The sequence below is a fragment of the Suricata suricatta genome, chromosome X, assembly GCF_006229205.1.
Source record: "Suricata suricatta isolate VVHF042 chromosome X, meerkat_22Aug2017_6uvM2_HiC, whole genome shotgun sequence".
Lineage (NCBI taxonomy): Eukaryota > Metazoa > Chordata > Mammalia > Carnivora > Herpestidae > Suricata > Suricata suricatta.
Genome location: NC_043717.1, coordinates 75,392,360 through 75,411,392, shown reverse-complemented (window position 1 = coordinate 75,411,392; position 19,033 = coordinate 75,392,360). Strand labels below are relative to the sequence as shown.

Genomic DNA, 19,033 nt, shown 5'->3' with positions numbered 1-19,033 from the left:
TAACATGTTTTTGTTTGTACTGTTAGAAAGGCATGATGCTAGGCATACCAGGATTGGGGTGCATATGTACGGAAGTAGATGGTGTGTGCCCCCAACTGTGTGCAGCTGACAGAAGTGGGTAATGAGATGATCCGCAGGGTCACCTGGGGACAAAGAACAACAAACCTGACCCTTTTTGTCATGTGGCTCTCAGATCCTGGCACACAGCAGGGCTTCGGTACAAGGTGGTTCCTTGCCCAACCCTTCTCTCCTCTCCCACTGAGTTGGACAGAACGGAGAAAAGTGAAGAACCCAAGAGACAACGGAGCAGAGAAATGGAGTCCGTAATGAAGAGGGTCATGTTTACCTGTGGCCAGGGAAAGAAAAGAGGTTAAAAATTGGTTCTGGATTAAGAGGAGCTCACTGACCTTGGGCTAGGACTCCTTAGGCTGTAACACCATGAGAGCAGGAAGAAAAAGACGAAAGAGGATATCCATGGTGGGAAGTTTGTCATGAAGATTATTTGCCACGGCAGGATGATACTGAGGAGAAGGAAGATCTTGCCACTAAAGGACCAGGATGGTCAGAAAAGGAAGGGTTGGAAGAAGAGACGATCTAGCATGGTTTCCAGTGCTCAGCATGGGGAGTGCACTTGAAAAAGTTTGTTCAGTTAGCATGACGGAATTGAGAAGAGACAAGTTGGTAAGGACATGCTGGAAGTGTGGACAGGTCCACGGAGAGAGAGGAGAAAACAGAGTGGGAAGGGTAGCCACAGCAAGGGACTGAGGGATCCTAAGGGGGGATGTAAAGACAGCATGTGAGCACAGGAGAACACCGAGGTGGGCAGTTTTTAACAAGAGGCAGGAATAGAAAAAAAGAGCAGTAAATGATCAAGTCACCTACACCAGTATATCTTGCCCCCGAAAAAGTAAGCAGGACCTCAGGAATGCACAGGTACTGTTTTCCAAAGTGCCTTATTTGAGCTGGTGCCAAGGGAGCCATCTAAAGAGCTAACAGCCCAATGGAGCATTTTGCAAATGCTAAATATACTGTAAACATTCTAAAAATAATACTTAGGTCTGACTCTGGAGGCAATTACGTATTATTCTTGGGATTCTTACAAATGCTGTGTGTTAAAATGAATGCTTTGTGGTCAGCTTTCCATATCTGTCCCCACAAAAGTGTTTTGGGACTGTTTTGCTAAAACCACCTGACATTTGACTTCCAGCTCCCCTGGCAAATGAGTGGGTAAGGATCAGGTTTGGTTGGTCACACTCCTAATTGGCTCTGCTCTCCTCTTACCTCTCTGGGCCATTTTGTGTTTGCTTTCTAGGCCAGTGGAAGATCTTCACTGAAGGAGAAGCTCAGATCAGCCAGATGTGTTCAAGTCGTGTGTGCAGAACAGAGCTTGAAGATTTGGTCAAGGTTTTGTACCTGGAAAGGTCTGAAAAGGGCCACTGTTAGATGAGAGAGGCAGTATTGGATAGGATAGAGCAAGAAAAATCAAGCTGCAGCTGGACTGCAGGCTTATTTTGCTTAAGTCAACAGTGCCCTAAAACCCCAAACTCAAATGCAGTTCATTATTCACGTCATGCATAGCATAACTTGCTCCTTTATGTGGAGTGGTGTGTCAGTCCTGAAACATCTCCTCCATAGAGACTGGGAGAGTCTTGAATTATTTGTGGGGTGAAGAGGGATAGAACACCACAGCACTTCTCTAAGTTTCTGGGAGAATCACATTTCTTTACAGGTTAAAGAGTAAACAAAACCGTAGGGTTTCTATCTAGAAAGTTATTCCAGTGAAAGAAAGAGGAGAGAATGCTTAGTGGGAGTTCTGTAGTACAGAGAAAATATTTGTATGAAATCATACTCTTTGAATATTAGAATGTCTTGTGTTTTAAAGAAAAAATTAACTCCCCGTCTTCACACACACACAGATACACATGCACACGCGCACACACACACACAGATACCACACTAAACTGCAGTCTTCATTCTGAGGCAAAGCCAGCATGGACTCTCCCCCTCCTTTCCCTTGCCTGGCTCCCAGGTAGCTTTGAAGTTGTGGGTACCCAATAAGATAAAGAAGGAATTGTGAGCAGAAGGCTCTGCCCTTGGATCAGTGGTGTTGTTGCTCAAGTCACCAACTCTGGTGGAAGGCTGAAGAATAAAAACACTATTTCATGGTCACATTCCCTTTGAAGCAATAATTAACATTTCCCCAATGAAACTGCTTCTCTTTTCTCCCTGAACACGTGGGGGCCCCCATAAAAAAGTTAGAACTGGGTAAAATCTTCAGAAATTGAATCCATGTAAAACAAAATAATTGTTGAAGAAAATGGTTGGTCAAAGTCAACAAGGCAGCCCTATGTGTTTTTGAGTCAATAGAAGTTACCAACAAATAGTTCAACACTTGCTAATTCCCTTGATGCTGTAGTTCAGTAGTCCAAAAATTAAGTTAAGTGATGAAATTCTAGAAGCTCCTTAACAAGGCAGTTTTCCTTCTCCAGTTACAGGAGCTGATTTTTGACATTGCAGAGAGGTTCAGTCCTCCCGCATTTCTGAATGCTGCCTCTTCAGTTAGGAGAACTACTGCTCCTTTGGGGAAATGGAAATTCTGATAAGGATCTTTGTTCTAAACCTTCTTACCACTCTCCTATCATCCACCAAGCCTGGATCTGAATCGTGAATCCTAAACAAGGCTGCTCTGAAAAATCTATATTTGCAGCTCAATCCCAGAAGTAGAAGTTCTCCATTCTGGGATCTGGCTTTAGATATCATTTTTGTGACAAAACTCTCAATTCTCCACAAGGATCTGAAGCTTGCCTCCTAGATTTATCCCATCTGAGGAGCATAAATGAACTCTGATGAGTACCCAGAAATATTAGGGGCCCAGAAATCCTGTATTCCCCACTCCATGACCATAGGGAAGAGGAACACTGGTTTCCTTACAGCATTTGACACCAATAGGGAAAACTGTAAAAGGCCCAGTCTTCATGACAACCTGGTGTAAAGGAGTCTGTTCTCCTAAAGGAGACATACGGGCACCTCGTGGCCAGGCTTTCATGGCGGATAAGCCTCATACCAACCCTTCCTTAATATTCTCTGAGGGAAAGGGAGGTAGGACATCCAGAGCTGAAAGGCCACAGAGCATTGTTGCGGAGGAGGGGGACCAGGGTGTGCGGCAGCTGCTGCCTCCCTCCCAGAGGTGGCAGTATTTCCATAGCGTGGAAACAAGTCACTGGATCCTAAGCTAAGTGGTGATTTCCCCTTCTGGATGACTCACCCCAAAGCTTTCCCACCCAGGTGTTGTCTGAAAGCTCAACCATAAGGGAACACCCAGAGAGCTTCCCTAGATAGACTTCTGCCCCGGGGTGCTGGGAAACACCTTTACAAAGTGCCGTGTGAAGCATGAGCTGGGGGAGCTGTGCTGGGCCAATGTCGAAAGCCAGCAGTCGGTGTTGTGTAGGCTGTGGGAAGCGGGGAGAAGAGGCCGAGACACCTGCAGTTAGAGGAATGGATGTGGTTCTTCTTGTATATTTATTTGTATCATAAACACTTGGAACAACAAAGACCATAAACACCACTTAGCATTTGTAGGCATTTCATAGTTAACTCGTGTACACAAGTAAGAATATCATAACAGTATTAGCCCTTTACTTTTCTCATGGGACATGTACCTAAATAGGGTACTTATTTATGTAGTTGCTGTATTTCTGGATTTTTAAATTAATAAAAAGGTGAATTTTGAAAATCATCTTCATGAATGATTGATTCTCTGGATGGTGCTGACCTAGGATTGCGTAACGGGCGATGGGTGGGCCTGGCCATCTCCCACTTGGCTGGACACACCTTCTTGCACTGTAATACCATTGTTAACAGTGGGGACTTTGCAGTCGGACTACCTGTGTTTTTGATCCTAGCTCTATGCTTAACAGCTGTGTCACTCTCCCAATCTAAGAAATGGGGATAATGGGGCGCCTGGGTGGCTCAGTTGATTAAGCCTGCAACTTCAGCTCAGGTTGTGATCACATGTTTCCGAGTTCGAGCTCCGTGTTGGGCTTTTTGCCAACAGCTCAGAGCCTGGAGCCTGCTTTGGATTCTGTGTCTCCCTCGCTCTCTTCCCCTCCCCTGCTGGCGCTTATTCTCTTTCTTTGTCTTTCTCAAAAATAGACATTAAAAATATGGTTAAAATGAGGATAATCATGGCAATAGCCTTTTGCCTGCAGTCATCCCATGATGCTTAATTTAGCCAGCTCATGTCAAATGAGTAGCAAACGTTCATTTATGACCATGGATATCCAAGAAGGGCATGACACTGAAAATGGCTATTGATTTCTGGCTTTCATTTTAGACCAAGACATTTAAGAGATTGGGGGAAAGAAGGCCGTTGACTTAGGTTTCAGGAGGGCCTCAATATTGGTGTGCTGCTCGGTGGCAGACTTTTATGGGAAGCAGGGTAAGAGTTTCATCATGTATGTTGATCCAAACTAAGTTCCCTCAGACTCTTAATACCGGTTAGATTTGTGCCATCACAGAGGCCAAGAGAGGTGAAATGTCAGATAATATAAGGACAGAAAAGTGTGCGCTGGTGTTAGCAACACAGAAGTCATTGGTGCTGAGATGTTGGAGAATGGATAGGAGCAAGGCCCAGCAGTGAGTGGGGGGATGAGGAACTGGAGACCAAAGTTAGAGCTACCCTTTGGAGAAGCTTCATTACAGAGAGTGCAGAGCTAAGGTGAAGGAAGTAGCAGGAGAAGGATATGGGGTCAAAGGAAAGTTTTTGTTTTAAATATTGGAGATACTGGCCAGGTCTGAATACTAAAGGGAGGGATCCTATAGAAAGGAAAAGATTGAAGGTTATGGAGAAAGAGTGTGATCCTGGTGTGTGAAGTGCATGAGAAGCCATTTTCTCATGCTGAGTCCTCAGAACCCACACTTCTTGACCTACAATCCAGACTGAATTTTGGCCTCTGGTTGCCAACCCCTTACTGTGTATTAGCTGTGCCTAATTCCCCTCATCTCTGTAAGCTTGCCCCCTACCCTTACACCCCAGCATCTCCTGGAATGGTGGGCTTGAAATCCCAGCATTACTCCATCTCCAGTGGAGGAACCACATAGAATTCAAACCTAATACTCTGGCTCCCTCTGTCACTCTTCCTTTTCCCTGATCACCCATGTCCAAATTTAACTGAGTTCTAGCCATTTGATCTCCTAAACGTGGCCCATGCTTATTGGTTTTTTGCACATCTCTCCTCTTGCAGGATCTTTTCCCCTCTGTAGTCTCCACCTCCCAGTGATTCCCTGGAAGTTGCAAAGATCATCTCATCTGGGCTCAAGGACACATCCTGCCTGCTACCACATGTTACCCATGCTTTCGCTCCTTTCTTGCTTTGACCCCCTCCCCCACTCTGAGATGGGCACCTGCTAGAGAAGATGGCTGCCCACTGATTCCACCACTGCCTGACATGATATGATTGGTGGGTGCTCCTTCTGCAGGCCTAAAGGTGCCAGCATCGTTGTGGTGCTCCAGAATCCTCAGTCTCCCCCAGCGGCACTGTATCCTGTGTGCAAGTGGAGAGAATGTCCTCCTCCTTCCCCACTATGATGTTACATTTTGTCACACTGCACTGAACCATTTTAACACATAGTCCTTGAGTGTATATTATGTAGACCAAGTCAGGGTCTTGTGCTTCAGAGTCTCTTGGAGTTTGCATTCAAACAAGTCCTTCAAGCTCCAGTTTTAGCACTTTTGTCAGGGTTCAGTTACCTGTAAGCAGAGCCTGTGCTGAGTATAAGCCTCTGCGACAGACATGAGACTGTCCTAATCCTTCTTCTTTATGGTTCACATGTACTGCTTATGTTCCCCACTGAATCCCTCCTGCGGATTGAATGCAAGGGGCCCACCCCACCAGTCAGCCAAACAAGCTCAGATACCCCCAAAACCTCTCCATGGGAGACACGACTCCTTAAATGCAGAGCTCCAGCACAAAGCCTTCCAAATATTTCATACACATCTACAACTTCAGGACTTTGTATATGCTCTTCCCACCACCAGATTGTTCTTCCCTCTCCTTTGCATGGCAAACTCCTACTCGTCTTTCAAGAATTCAGTCAAAATGTTACCTCCTCTACAGAACCTCGCTTGCCCCGCTCCTGGTTTGCCATTATATATCCTTTCTCCCCTATGTACTGTATCCTTCCGCACAGCCAACTCTGTTCTTCTGGAACTTACCATGTTTTTAGCACTTCTGTGTCTTTACACATAGCTAGCTTTGCCTGGAATAGTCATCCCCTGATGTCTCTACTTACTTAATGAACACCTACTCCTCTTTTAAAATTCACATTGCTTGTCTCAGACTTGGTCCACCTCTTTCAGGCAAACTTCATGGTACCCTCCCCCATGCTCCTATGAAATAACCAAAGCACCTCCCTTGTGCCTGTCTCTGTAGTGCAATCTGTTGACATGCATGTTTTCTTAGTTAATCTTCACCACAGCACTGTGTGGTAGGTCCCATTACTGGCCCTATTTAAGAGATGAAGACATTGAGGGCATTCACCTTGTACATTCCATTACAGATGACCCTTTAGTAACATGAAGGTTACAGGTACCAACCTCTCCCCCTATCAAAAATTCACATATAACTTCCACAAAACTTTACTATACCCTACTATTGACCAGAAGTCTGATGATAACACAATGAACACATATTTTGTATGTTATACATATGATATACTCTATTCTTACAATAAAGTCAGCTAGAGAAAAAGAAATGCAAGTGAGAAAAACATAAGAGAAAGTACATTTATAGTTCAGTACTATGTAAAATTTGTATATTCAAGTGGACCTGTACAGTTCAAACCTCTGTTGTTCAAGGGTCAGCTGTATGCATAAAAATGATGGATTTGCTCAACCGCACTCTCCCTGATGAGACTGGAGAGCTCTGAGAGGGCCAGCACTTTTAGACATTCAGTAAATATTTGGCCAATCTAATGAGATTCTTTCTCTGGTTGAGAAAGCAAGCAGTCCAAAGATTACTTAAATATCCACAGGCTACACAGCCCTTCAGAACATCTTCTCTGTAACCCCCTCTCAGAAAATCTAATAAAATATTGATTAACAAATACAAGCGAAAAAGTGCTTGTTTGCATTGCAAAATGATTTGCCATAAGGCGTCTTTTACGATAACTCCCCTCCACCTCATGAAAATAAAAAGCTTCTGCACAATGAAGGAAACAATCAGCAAAACGAAAACAGAATGGGCAAAGATATTTGCAAATGACATATGAGATAAAGGGTTAGTATCAAAATTTATAAATAATGTAACAAATTCAGCACCCAAAAAAACAAATAATCCAGTGAAGAAATGGGCAAAAGACATGAATAGACACTATTCCAAAGAAGACATCCAGATGGCTAACAGATACATGAAAAAATGCTCAACATCACTCATCACCAGGGAAACACAAATCAAAACCACACTGAGATAGCAACTCACACCAGTCAGAGTGGCTAAAATGAACAACTCAGGCAACAACAGATGTTGACGAGGATGTGGAGAAAGAGGATCTCTTTTGCACTGCTGGTGCAATGCAAACTGGTGCATATACTCTGGAAAACAGTGTGGAGATTCTTCAAAAAGTTAAAAATAGAACTGCCCTACAACCCAGCAATTGCACTACTAGGTATTTATCTAAGTGATACAAGAGTGCTGTTTTGAAGGGGCACATGAACCCCAATGTTTATAGCAGCACTATTAACAATAGGTAGGTATGGAAAGAGCCCAAATGTCCATTGATGGATGAATGAATAAAGATGATGTGGTATAAATATACAATGGAATATTACTTGGCAATCAAAAAGAATGAAATCTTGCCATTTGCAGCAACATGGATGGAACTAGAGGGTATTATGCTAAGTGAAATTAGAGATAGACAAATATAATATGACTTCACTCATATATGGAATTTAAGATACAAAACAGATGACCATAAGGGAAGGGAAGCAAAAATAATATAAAAAGAGGGAGAGGGACAAAACATAAGAGACCCTCAAATATAGAGAACAAACTAATGGTTGCTGGAGGGGTTTGGGGTTGGGGGATGGGCTAAGTGGGTGAGGGGCATTAAGGAATCTACTCCTGAAATCATTATTGCACCATATGCTAACTAACTTGAATATAAATTTTAAAATAAAATAAAACAAAACAAAAGAAAATACTTCACCTCCAAAAAAGTTTTTACAAAAGGGGGTACCTGAGTCATTCTGTAGGTTGAACATCTGACTCTTCATTTCGGCTCAGGTCATCATCCCATGGTAATGAGTTGGAGCCCTGTGTCCTGGGCTCAGCACTGCCAATGCAGAGCCTGTTTGGGATTGTTTCTCTCCCTCTCTCTCTGCCGCTTCCCTGCTCTCTCTTTTTTTTCATAAAAAAAATAAACTAGAAAAAATTAAATAATTAGCTCCCAAATATCAGATTTACACATAGATTATTTTTTTAGTGCTTAAAGCAAGATGTCCTGATTTGTGACCTAGGCCTCACAGCAGCAAAGGATTCTCATTAAGAATATTATCAATATTGTGGATGACAAGTAGTATGTATGTTTCACATATGCTATCTATATTCTAATGTATTTAGAATTGTAGTGCATGTTACAATACATGGCCCCAAAGTTAGAATCCAGCACGCATTTTCTTATAGAAACATCATTTTATTTGATGCTTGGATTCCCGGGCCAGTCCACACAAGCCTCTTGAACCCTGAACATAACCAAGTTATATATATAGTACTAATTAGTACCCGCTTAAGCTCAGTCCTGGGGGCAAGGGCGGGTGGTGAGGAGTAGAGAGGAGTGAGCAAGGAGGTTCCTTTCACCTTTCTGGGTGGGGCTGCTAAGAGGCTGGTGAGGAGCAGGCTGTAGGCAAAATGTCAAAGATAAGAGTTTGTATTTGACAGCGTCCTGTTTTATCATGCACTCTCCAGTCTGGTGCTGTCATTTCTGCCCTTCATATCCAGCTATCCCAGCCCCAGGCCTGCCTTGCTCCACAAAGAACCATAGACTCCACCAGTAAAGACCTCACAACAATCAGAACCTATGAGTGCAAATATATGGTATCTGTCCTTCTCCGCCTGACTTATTTCGCTTACCATGACACCCTCGAGGTCCATCCACTTTCCTACAAATGGCCAGATTTCATTCTTTCTCATTGCCATGTAGTACTCCATTGTATATATATACCACATCTTCTTGATCCATTCATCACGTGATGGACACTTCAGCTCTTTCCGCGACTTGGCTATTGTTGACAGTGCTGCTATGAACATTGGGGTACCTGTGCCCCTATGCATCAGCACTTCTGTATCCCTTGGGTAAATCCGTAGCAGTGCTATTGCTGGGTCATAGGGGAGCTCTATTGATAGTTTTTTGAGGAACCTCCACACTGTTTTCCAGAGTGGCTGCACCAGTTTACATTCTCACCAACAGTGTAGAGGAAAGAGAGTTGGGGAGAGAGAGAGAGGGACGCAAAACCTGAGAGACTATTGAATACTTAAAACGAACCGAGGGTTGAAGGGGAAGGGGGAGGGGGAAGGGTGGTGGTGATAATGGAGGAGAGAACTTGTGGGGAAGAGCACTGGGTGTTGTATGGAAACCAATTTGACAATAACCTATTAAAAATAAATAAAATTTAAAAAATCAGAACTTGAATGCCTTCAGGGCAGCTGTCTGGGCCTTAGGAAGGTAACACATTTAGTAAAGTGAATGAGAGTTGCTGAACCCTCAGATACCATTTCACTTTTAAAGACTTTATTACTCTTGAGGCAGCTGCGTGGCTCAGTCAGCTAAGGATCTGACTTCGGCTTAGTCTTGATCTCGAGGTCCATGAGTTTGACACCCTATTGGGCTCTGTGCTGACAGCCTGAAGTCTGGGGCCTGCTTCAGATTCTGTGTTTCCTCTCTCTGCCTTCCCCCATTCGTGCTCTGTATCCCTCTCTCAAAAATAAATAAACATTAAGAAAAAAACTTTTTTTGAAAGAGCTGTGTTTGTTAAATAAATAAAATAGTTTATTACTCTTTATTACCCTCAAAATGAATTCCCCAATTACAAAATTACAGGCAGAGTGCTTGAGTGAGTGAAAACCTTCTGGCAATGGAGGCAGTAGGAAGGACGGAGGGGTGTGTGTGTCTGTGTGTGTCTGTGTGTGTCTGTGTGTGTGTTGGGGGCGGGGGAGCGAGCTTTGCTAGGTGGGGGTGGTGGGATGGAGGAGGTAGGCATCATCAAGTAAGAAAAACACGCCCACCTTTCCTGCTTGAGTCTCTGCAGTTCCCATCTCCACCCCTTGGAAACAGAGCTATGCCATTCCTGCTTCCTAGCTTTCTCCTTTTACTTCTGAACCTACCACTTCTCTGAAACACCCAGGTTTGTGTTTGTTTCTGGTGGGGTGTAGCACCTTCCATGGTAGTAGAGGTCTGGTGAGAAGGGAGGGACTGCTTCTCTAAAAGCATTGTGAAGAACTATTTGTGCAGCTGTCCAGGGCTGTCCATTGGTGCTCACCTGGCCATGGCCATGAGCTAGCCCCAGAAGGGGGCACTTAGAAATGAATTCTGAAACTCAGGAGGTAGTCCAGGAAAAAGGAAAGCATGTAGAAGGACTCTCGCCATTTTAAGTCTTGCAATCAAGATGTTCACCTCCATTCAAAGAATCACCAGGATTAAAAATAACACCAGTGATACCTGGGTGGCTCTGTCATTTGAGTGTCAGATTCTTGATTTCGGCTCAAGTCATGATCCCAGAGTCATAGGATCTAGCCCCACATCAGGCTCTGTGCTGAGCATGGAGCCTGCTTAATTTTCTCTTTTTCTCTCTCTCTCCCTCTACCCCTTCCCCCTCTCTCCCCCCTATATAAATTTAAAAAAAAATAATAAGATCACATAAGAGGTTTAAGGTCAAAGCTAGTGAAGAGTCCACTCCAAGAAAGAGAAGACAGGGAATTAACACATGAAAACAATTCACATTTCTTTCCCTTTCTCCCTGTTCCCTAAATCTCTTATGCTCTGATTCCCTATCTGCAAAATGGAATAAGAATAGTCCCTGCTTCAGAGGGTTGGTGTAAGACTTAACTGAGATAATGTACTGTGTTCGTGATAGTGACGGGCCCATAGCAAGTGCACAGCAAATTCCATTTTTGAAAATTCGGTGAACCATTTGTTCTTGAACTCCCATAGTCCAAAGAAAGGAGAAAGCAGCCAAGACTTGGCTTTTTTTCAGGCAGAAAATGGAACCTGAACCTATCTGGAAGGAAGTGTCAACCTGTGATAACTAAAACAGAGAAGCTTTCTGGAGGTCCTGGTATAGAAAAGGAGAAAGGATGGTCCCCACAGGACTTCAGCCAGGCTTTAATAAGAGCAAGAATCTGATTTTAGGGCCATGGAGAAGAGGAATAAATTTACTCACTATAATCTTGGAGTTGTGACCACTGCATTTAGTTTTAAAATGTAACCACATGATTACAAGGTATGAAAGCCCAATGGACCACGTTTTTCATTCTGAGAAAAAAAATGACCTGGGGATTGTTGATGACCATAACTTCAATAAAAGCCCACAGCATCACATGTGCCACGGCTATTTCCAATGTTCATTTAATGTTCAGGCTGTAGTAATAGAAACACTTCCATTTATATATTCACTTATGGAACACCTCCAGAGGACCATGTACTGTACTTGGTTCTAGGGTTCCAATGGTGGACAAGCTAGAGCTGGTATTTGCCTGCACAGAGGTTATAGTCTACCAGAGAATACAGACACTGAACAAGTAATTCCAAGGGAGGTATAAAGGGCAAGACCAAGGTACTATGACAGTGTAGCTTATAAGGACTTGTCCTTATCATATGTGGAGGAACAAGGAAGATTTCCCTGAGGAAATGACATTGAAAGTGAGGCTTGAAGAAGAGTTAGGAGTTGGGGTTCCACACCACAATTTGTAAACAAGGTTTCACTGGTTTGAAAGAGTTTGAACAAGCAATGGACTGCAGCATGGATTCTTCAGGTGATTCCTGTTATATCTTAGGTGCTGCTGATAGAGAGAGCTGGGTACTCATTGTAATTCCTCCCCTGTAAAGAAATTTCTCTGGGGCACCTGGGTGGCTCAGTAAGTTAAGCATCAGACTTCGGCTCAGGTAGTGAGTTTGAGCTCCATATCATGCTCTGTGCAACCTTCTTTGGATCCTCTGTCTCCCTTTCTGTATGCCCCTCCCCTGCTTGTGCTCTCTCTAAAAAATAAATAAAAACATTTTAAAAATATGAAAAAAAAGAAAAAAATCAATTCCACTATTGAAAGTTTAGAGCAGAGTCCTAAGGGGATGGAACACAAGACATACCGTTTGATAGAGGAAAAGGATATGAATCTGAAGTATTGACTAAAACTTCAGCCTGAGGGGATGAGGAAACCACATACGTAGGTGCTTCTGTGAGGCAGTAATGCACCAGAGTGGTTAGTATTTTATCACTGGCACTGTTCAGAATTTACTGGAGTATGGTGATCATAAAAGTCTGACTAATTTTTCGTTAGTTCTACTATTGTTTCAAATTTCCTGCAAACCATGTACTTCCTTATTGACTGCACCCTGTGGACTGCTCTTGCCCGCCACCTCAGCCCTCCCCTGCCCCCCACTGCCATATGCCGTTAAGTGACAGTTGGAAAGATGTTGGAGAAAGGCAGACACAGTTTTTAGCTCGGTTCTCAAGAGCTTTTTACCTTGCAATTCTAAGAAAATTAGCTCTAAGAAAAATAGCTCTCTCTTGGGATATGGCCTCTTCTCAAACAACTGAAGTCACCGTACCCTTGCCTTATTAGAGCCAAGAAAAGTAGCCACTTATGGCCCTAAGGTCATGTCAGGCAGAGAGGAGAATTGAGGCAATCAGCTGGTTTTGGGGCAACTCAAAACCCCCTTCTGCAGGGGCTGGCCAATTGTTTCCTCAAATGTTTCTTTTGCTTTGGCTAGTGAAGATCCAATCTGAGTATGATTACTCTCCTGGATCTGAAACAAAGACAAAATCACATGGGGTGGGATTGAAAAGGACCAGATATTAACCCCAAGCCACAGGCAGGGGGATGCCTGGGGCAACACAACACTCTTGAGAAGGCTCTGATGCAATGCAATGGGAAAGGAGGAGAGTGGTTGAAAGGAAAAGGTCAGCGAGCATTTGAATTCAGAACTGCGGCTGATGGGGTGCTCTGAAGTTTTGGAAACTGAGGACAAGCTCCAAGAATATTGAGACATTCTGGCAACTTTGGAGAGGGATCCCCTCCAGAAAAACACAAGATAATTCAAGACTATTGAATGGCTTTGGATAGAAAGTGGGACTCTGGATTGGATGAGATGGGAAAGGTTTGCAAACAAGTAGATGGGGAGGAGATTCTGGGAAGGAACAAAGGGAAGGGAGAAGCTAGAAAGAAAAGGAAGGCTAAATACATCTGTTAACATGTGGGAGTAGATATTACTATCTCCTCGCCCTCTTAACAAAGAAGAAGTGGGCTGATTGGTCTTGATCACATATTTGGCAGATTCCTCCTTTCAGCCTCAACCCCTGCTATTCAGTACCTTCTTTTTTCTCCTCAAGTGTCTTCCAACACTCAAGAACATTTAGGGTTTGGCTCTTTGGAGTGGTACCAGCCAAACAGTAATCCATCAAACTTTGACTAGTGTCATATATACAAATAGAATCAATTTCCCCAAACACACATGGCACTCCAAATGCTGAACTCCTTACCCCACTAGACCTGCCTGGAACCATTTCGGATTCCCACTCTGCTTTTAGGATGGAATTGTCCAATGGCTTACCTGGAGCGATCCAATTAATTAAGACTGTTGTGTTAATGACTTCTGATAAGTTGATGCCCTACCAAGTGAAAATTTTATATCCTATGAAGAAGAGTCTTTATTTAACTCAATGATCCCTCTACTTCTTTGAGTCCACATGACTTCTTTGGTCAACAAGAACTTTCTCTGATTATCCCATAATGGTAGCTGTGCTTCTTGTTATCTGCTGATTAAGAAAATATATAATGAAAAAAAAGTTACTAAGAATTCAGCCACAAGTTTAGGAGGCTTTGTGTTTTATTAATCACATTAGCCATGTGTGTTTTCAAAGTAGTAATAAATACATGTGTAAGACAAAATGCCTCCTTGATATTAAGTCTTTGGTTAACCTGGTTGAGACCTCAGAGTAGGAACTACTGTTTTAACAAGAAGAAATGATTGAAATAGGAAGATTCATCTCTTTGAAAGTTTCATACTGAAGATACTTTTGTGCCATCAGGATAGGGTGGAGTCTCTCCCATGTACCTCACAGATGTATTTTCTGTAGGAGGTCTGAGCAAGGCCAGTTACTAGCTGACAAAAGAAAAATGAAACAATGCTCATGTGTCAGGGAGCCACTCTAAGTGCTCCTTTGAATGAGTTCTACAAAGACCAGTGTTGGAGGAAGCTGGTGGAACATTCAGTGCTTGACATTTTGGAGTGGAGATAGTCAAACAATAGGCCATTAATAAAAATTGGACCAATGTCACAAATATAAAAGAATCAATTTCCCCAACTAAAGCTAACAGAGATGAGCTACACAACTCTGAATATACAAAGAACCACTTGATTGTACACTTAATTCATCAAAGGGAGAATTTCATGAAATGTAAATTATATCTCAATAAAGATGTTATTTTAAATAAAAACTCAACCACAAATGTCATTAGGAATATTGAGGTCAACCCGATTGCCATGTCAAGCTCTCCAAAACCGAGTCCCTAATACCTCTAATATCCAAGGACTGTAAATTTAGCCTGTCCTCAGCTCCACAGAAGGCTGGTCACTATTTTTTAAATGTGATTTTTTAAAGAGTAAGCAAGGGAGGGGCAGAGAGAGAGGGAGAGATTCCCAAGCAGGCTCCATGCTGTCAGCACAGAGCCCGACGTGGGGGCACAGTCTCAACAACCATGAGTTCATGACCTGATCTAAAATCAAGAGCCATCCACTTAGCCAACTGAGCCACACAGGCACCCCAAAGGTGGTTCCTATTGATATTATCTATCTGATTTTGTATATTCTGAGGAGATGATTAAAAACATCAGGTACTGGAATGAAGTAGAGTGGTTAAAACACCAGCACTGAAATCAGACAGCCTGAGTCCATAGCCTTGCTGTATAACTTTGGGTATGTCATTTCATCTCTACTGTTTTACCATATTATTTGTTCTTGTCCTTAACATTGCCTTGAAAAATAAATAAATTAATGAACACAAAATGCTTAACATAATACCTAGCTAATACAAACCGACTAAGTCACTTGGTAATGCACAACTATTATTTGGTAAATAGTGTGAGCTGGCAAAGAAGTTAGAGGTGGTGAGATCTAGCAACTCCTCTGTGTTCTTCCAAGATTACAATAAAAACAAGGGATTATATAAAATCATGCAGATATTAGTCATTACCAAACTAGATACAACTAATCATAAAATTTCTTCTATAAGCTTGATGAATTCTTAGATTTCTGTCCTTTTAAGTGCTCTAAGCACATCCTTATGAAAAATGCAGCACATGGTTTTCTAGTTTGCTTCATACAGTCAGAAATTCTCCTAAATTAATGGCAGAGCACAGGACCCAATGGGGATCAAGTCACTAGTGTTATCCTATGAGGGATACCCATAGGTGTGTTCTTTTTAAATTTAATTTTTAATGTTTATTTATTCTTGAGAGAGAGCCAGAGCAACAGTTGGGGAGGGACAGAGAGAGAGGGAGACACAGAATCCCAAGCAGCTCCAGGCTCTGAGTTGTCAGCACAGAACCCAAAACAATGCTTTAACTCACGAACTGTGAGATCATGACCTGAGTCAAAGTCAGAGCTTAACAGACAACCACCCAGGTGCCCCTCCATAAGTGTATTCTTATACCCTGTTCACGTGAAGATATGGAGTATCTTCTATTTTAGCTAATCCACATATATTGAATACTTTGAATTTTACAAATAAGATCCCTTTTCTAGTATTCGTCATAACAGTGTGCCATTAATTTCACGAATAAAAAGATTTGATGTGCGATCTGCTAGTTAACAAAAAGTGTTGAGTGAGATAGCACTAGCAAAAGGACTTGTAGTTGCCACCTCTGTGGTGTAATCCTTTCTAATAAATTCCCGTTGACCACCCTGGATTATGCACTAACTGTATACTCAGTTCTTTAATAAATATAGGACTACTCAAGGTCCATTTTGTCTACATTGCAAGATTATAGGCATAGAGTCCTTTACGGTATCCTTTTATTTTCTTTTTCAGGCCAATAGGTTCCGTGGTGAGATTCCCTTGTTCATGACTGATACTGGTATTTTTTTGTCTTCCCTCTTATTGTGATGGTCAATCTGGCCAGAGGTTTGTCAATTTTATTGATCTTGTCTAAAAACCTAGCTTTGTTTAAATTATTTTTTCATACTTTTCTGTTAATTTTATTGATTTCTGATCTTATTTTTAATCATTTCTTTCTTATGCTTCCTTTGGGTTTAATATGATCTTTTTTTTCCCTAGTTTCATAAAATGGAAGTTGAGGTTACTTATTTTAGATCTTACCTATTTCTTGTGTCAGCATTAACTGCTATGAGTCTCCATTAGTGATGATTCAATCACATCCCACAGCTAAAACATGCATTTTTATATTCATTCATTTAGTTTAGAATATGTTTTAGGGGTGCCTGGGTGGCTCAGTTGATTAAGCATCTGACTTCTGTTCAGGTCATGATCTCACAGTTCTGAGTTTGAGCCCCGCATCAGACTCTCTGCTGTCTGTGCAGAGCCCACTTCAGATCCTCTGTCCCCCTCTCACTCTGCCCTCAACTCTCTCTTTCTCAAAAATAAACAATAAACATTTTTAAGGAGCATTTTTAAATTTTTTCCTTGTGACTTCTTTCCACGCATCAATATATAAATGAATTTTCTTTTATTTCTGAATATTTGGAGATTTTCTAGATATCTTTGTTACTGCATTTTATTTAGTTTGATTCTGTTGGGACTATTGCATTATTTATATCCTTTGAAATTTCTTTTTTTTTTAAGTGTATTTATTTTGAAATAGAGAGAGAGCACAAGTGAGGGAGGAATAGAGAAAGAGGGAGAGAGAGAGAATCCCAGGAAGTCTCTGCACTGTCAGTGCAGAACCCAATGCGGGACTTGAACTCACAAACCATGAGATCATGACCTGAGCCTAAATCAAGATTTGGATGCTTAGGGGCGCCTGGGTGGCTCAGTCTGATGAGCCTCCAACTTCGGCTCAGGTCAGATCTCATGTTCGTGGGTTCGAGCCATGAGTCGGGCTCTGTGCTGACAGCTAGCTCAGAGCCTGGAGCCTGCTTCTGGTTCAGTGTTTCCTTCTCTCTGCCCCTCCCCCTCTCATGCTCTGTCTCTCTCTGTATCAAAAATAAATAAAACACTAAAAAAAAAAAAAAAAGAGTTGGCTGGGGCGCCTGGGTGGCTCAGTCGGTTAAGCCTCAGACTTTGGCTCAGGTCAGATCTCATGTTCGTGGATTTGAGCCTCGCGTCGGGCTCTGTGCTGACAGCTACCTCAGGGCCTGGAGCCTGCTTCCGGTTCAGTGTCTCCTTCTCTCTGCCCCTCCCCCTCTCATGCTCTGTCTCTCTCTCTATCAAAAATAAATAAAACATTAAAAAAATTAAAAAAAAGAGTTGGATGCTTAACCAAATGAACCACCCAGGTGCCCCAATTCCTTGAAATTTCTTAAGGTTTGTTTTGTGGTTCATATTATGCTCTCTCTTTGTATATGTTCCATATGCACTTGAAAAGAATGTATTCCCCTGTTATAGAGGAAAGTGTCCTATCAATGGAAATTAAATGAAGTTGTTGAAAGTGTTATTCTGGTATCTGATATTCTGGTATTCTTGTATTCTGTTACCCTGGTCTTCTGTATCTTTTCTGATTTTCTGCATTATTGTTCTAACAGTTGCTGAGAGAAGAGTGTTAAAGTCTTCAAGAATAATAATTGTGCATTTGTCTGTTTCCTTATTTGTTTCCATTTTTATCAGATATTTGAAGTTTTTTGTTAGATACAAACAAATTTTATTTTTACTTTAGTTTATGTAAAGTTTTAATTCATTTAACGGCTTTTTTTACTTTTTAAAAAATAGTTTATTGTCAAATTGGTTTCCATACAACACCCAGTGCTCTTCCGCACAAGTGCCCTCCTCCATTACCACCACCTCATTTCCCCCTTTCCCTCCCCTTCAAACCTTGGTTCATTTTCAGTATTCAATAGTCTCTTAGGTATTGCTTCTTTCTCTCTCCCCAACTCTCTTTCCCTCTTCCCCTCCCCCTGGTCCTCCATTAGGTTTCTCCTGTTCTCCTGTTAGACCTATGAGTGCAAACATATGGTATCTGTCCTTCTCTGCCTGACTTATTTCGCTTAGCATGACACCCTGAAGGTCCATCCACTTTGCTACAAATGGCCAGATTTCATTCTTTCTCATTGCCATGTAGTACTCCATTGTATACCTATACCACTTCTTCTGGATCCATTCATCAAGTGATGGACATTTAGGCTCTTTCCATGATTTGGCTATTGTTAACAGTGCTGCTATGAACATTGTGGTACATGTGCTCCTATGCATCAACGCTTCTGTATCCCTTGGGTAAAACCTAAGCAGTGCTACTGCTGGGTCATAGGGGAGTTCTAGTGACAGTTTTTTGAGGAACCACCACACTGTATTCCAGAGCAGCACACCAGTTTACATTCCCACCAACAGTGTAGGAGGGTACCCATCTCTCCACACCCTCGCCAGCATCTATAGTCTCTTCATTTGTTAATTTTTAGCCACTCTGACTGGTGTGAGGTGGTATCTCAGTGTGGTTTTGATTTGTGTTTCCCTGATGAGGAGTGATGTTGAGCATCGTTTCATGTGCCTGTAGGTCATTTGGATGTCCTCTTTGCAGAAGTGTCTGTTTATGTCTTCTGCCCATTTCTTCACTGGGTTTTTTGGGTGTGAAGTTTGGTGAGTTCCTTGTAGATT

The 19,033-nt window shown here is 42.2% G+C and overlaps 1 protein-coding gene across 4 annotated transcripts in view; it reads left to right on the top strand.

Annotated features, from left to right (window-relative positions):
• The window catches only part of CHRDL1 (chordin like 1), a 122,937-nt gene extending 119,201 nt beyond the window's left edge, over nucleotides 1-3,736 (top strand). For all 4 annotated transcript variants that reach the window (XM_029930906.1, XM_029930908.1, XM_029930907.1 and 1 more), the window contains exon 12: nucleotides 1,313-3,736. In XM_029930906.1, the coding sequence (XP_029786766.1) occupies nucleotides 1,313-1,443 (131 nt within the window). In that variant the 3' untranslated portion in view covers nucleotides 1,444-3,736. The remainder of the gene's footprint in view (nucleotides 1-1,312) is intronic.
• Nucleotides 3,737-19,033: the final 15,297 nt, after the last annotated feature.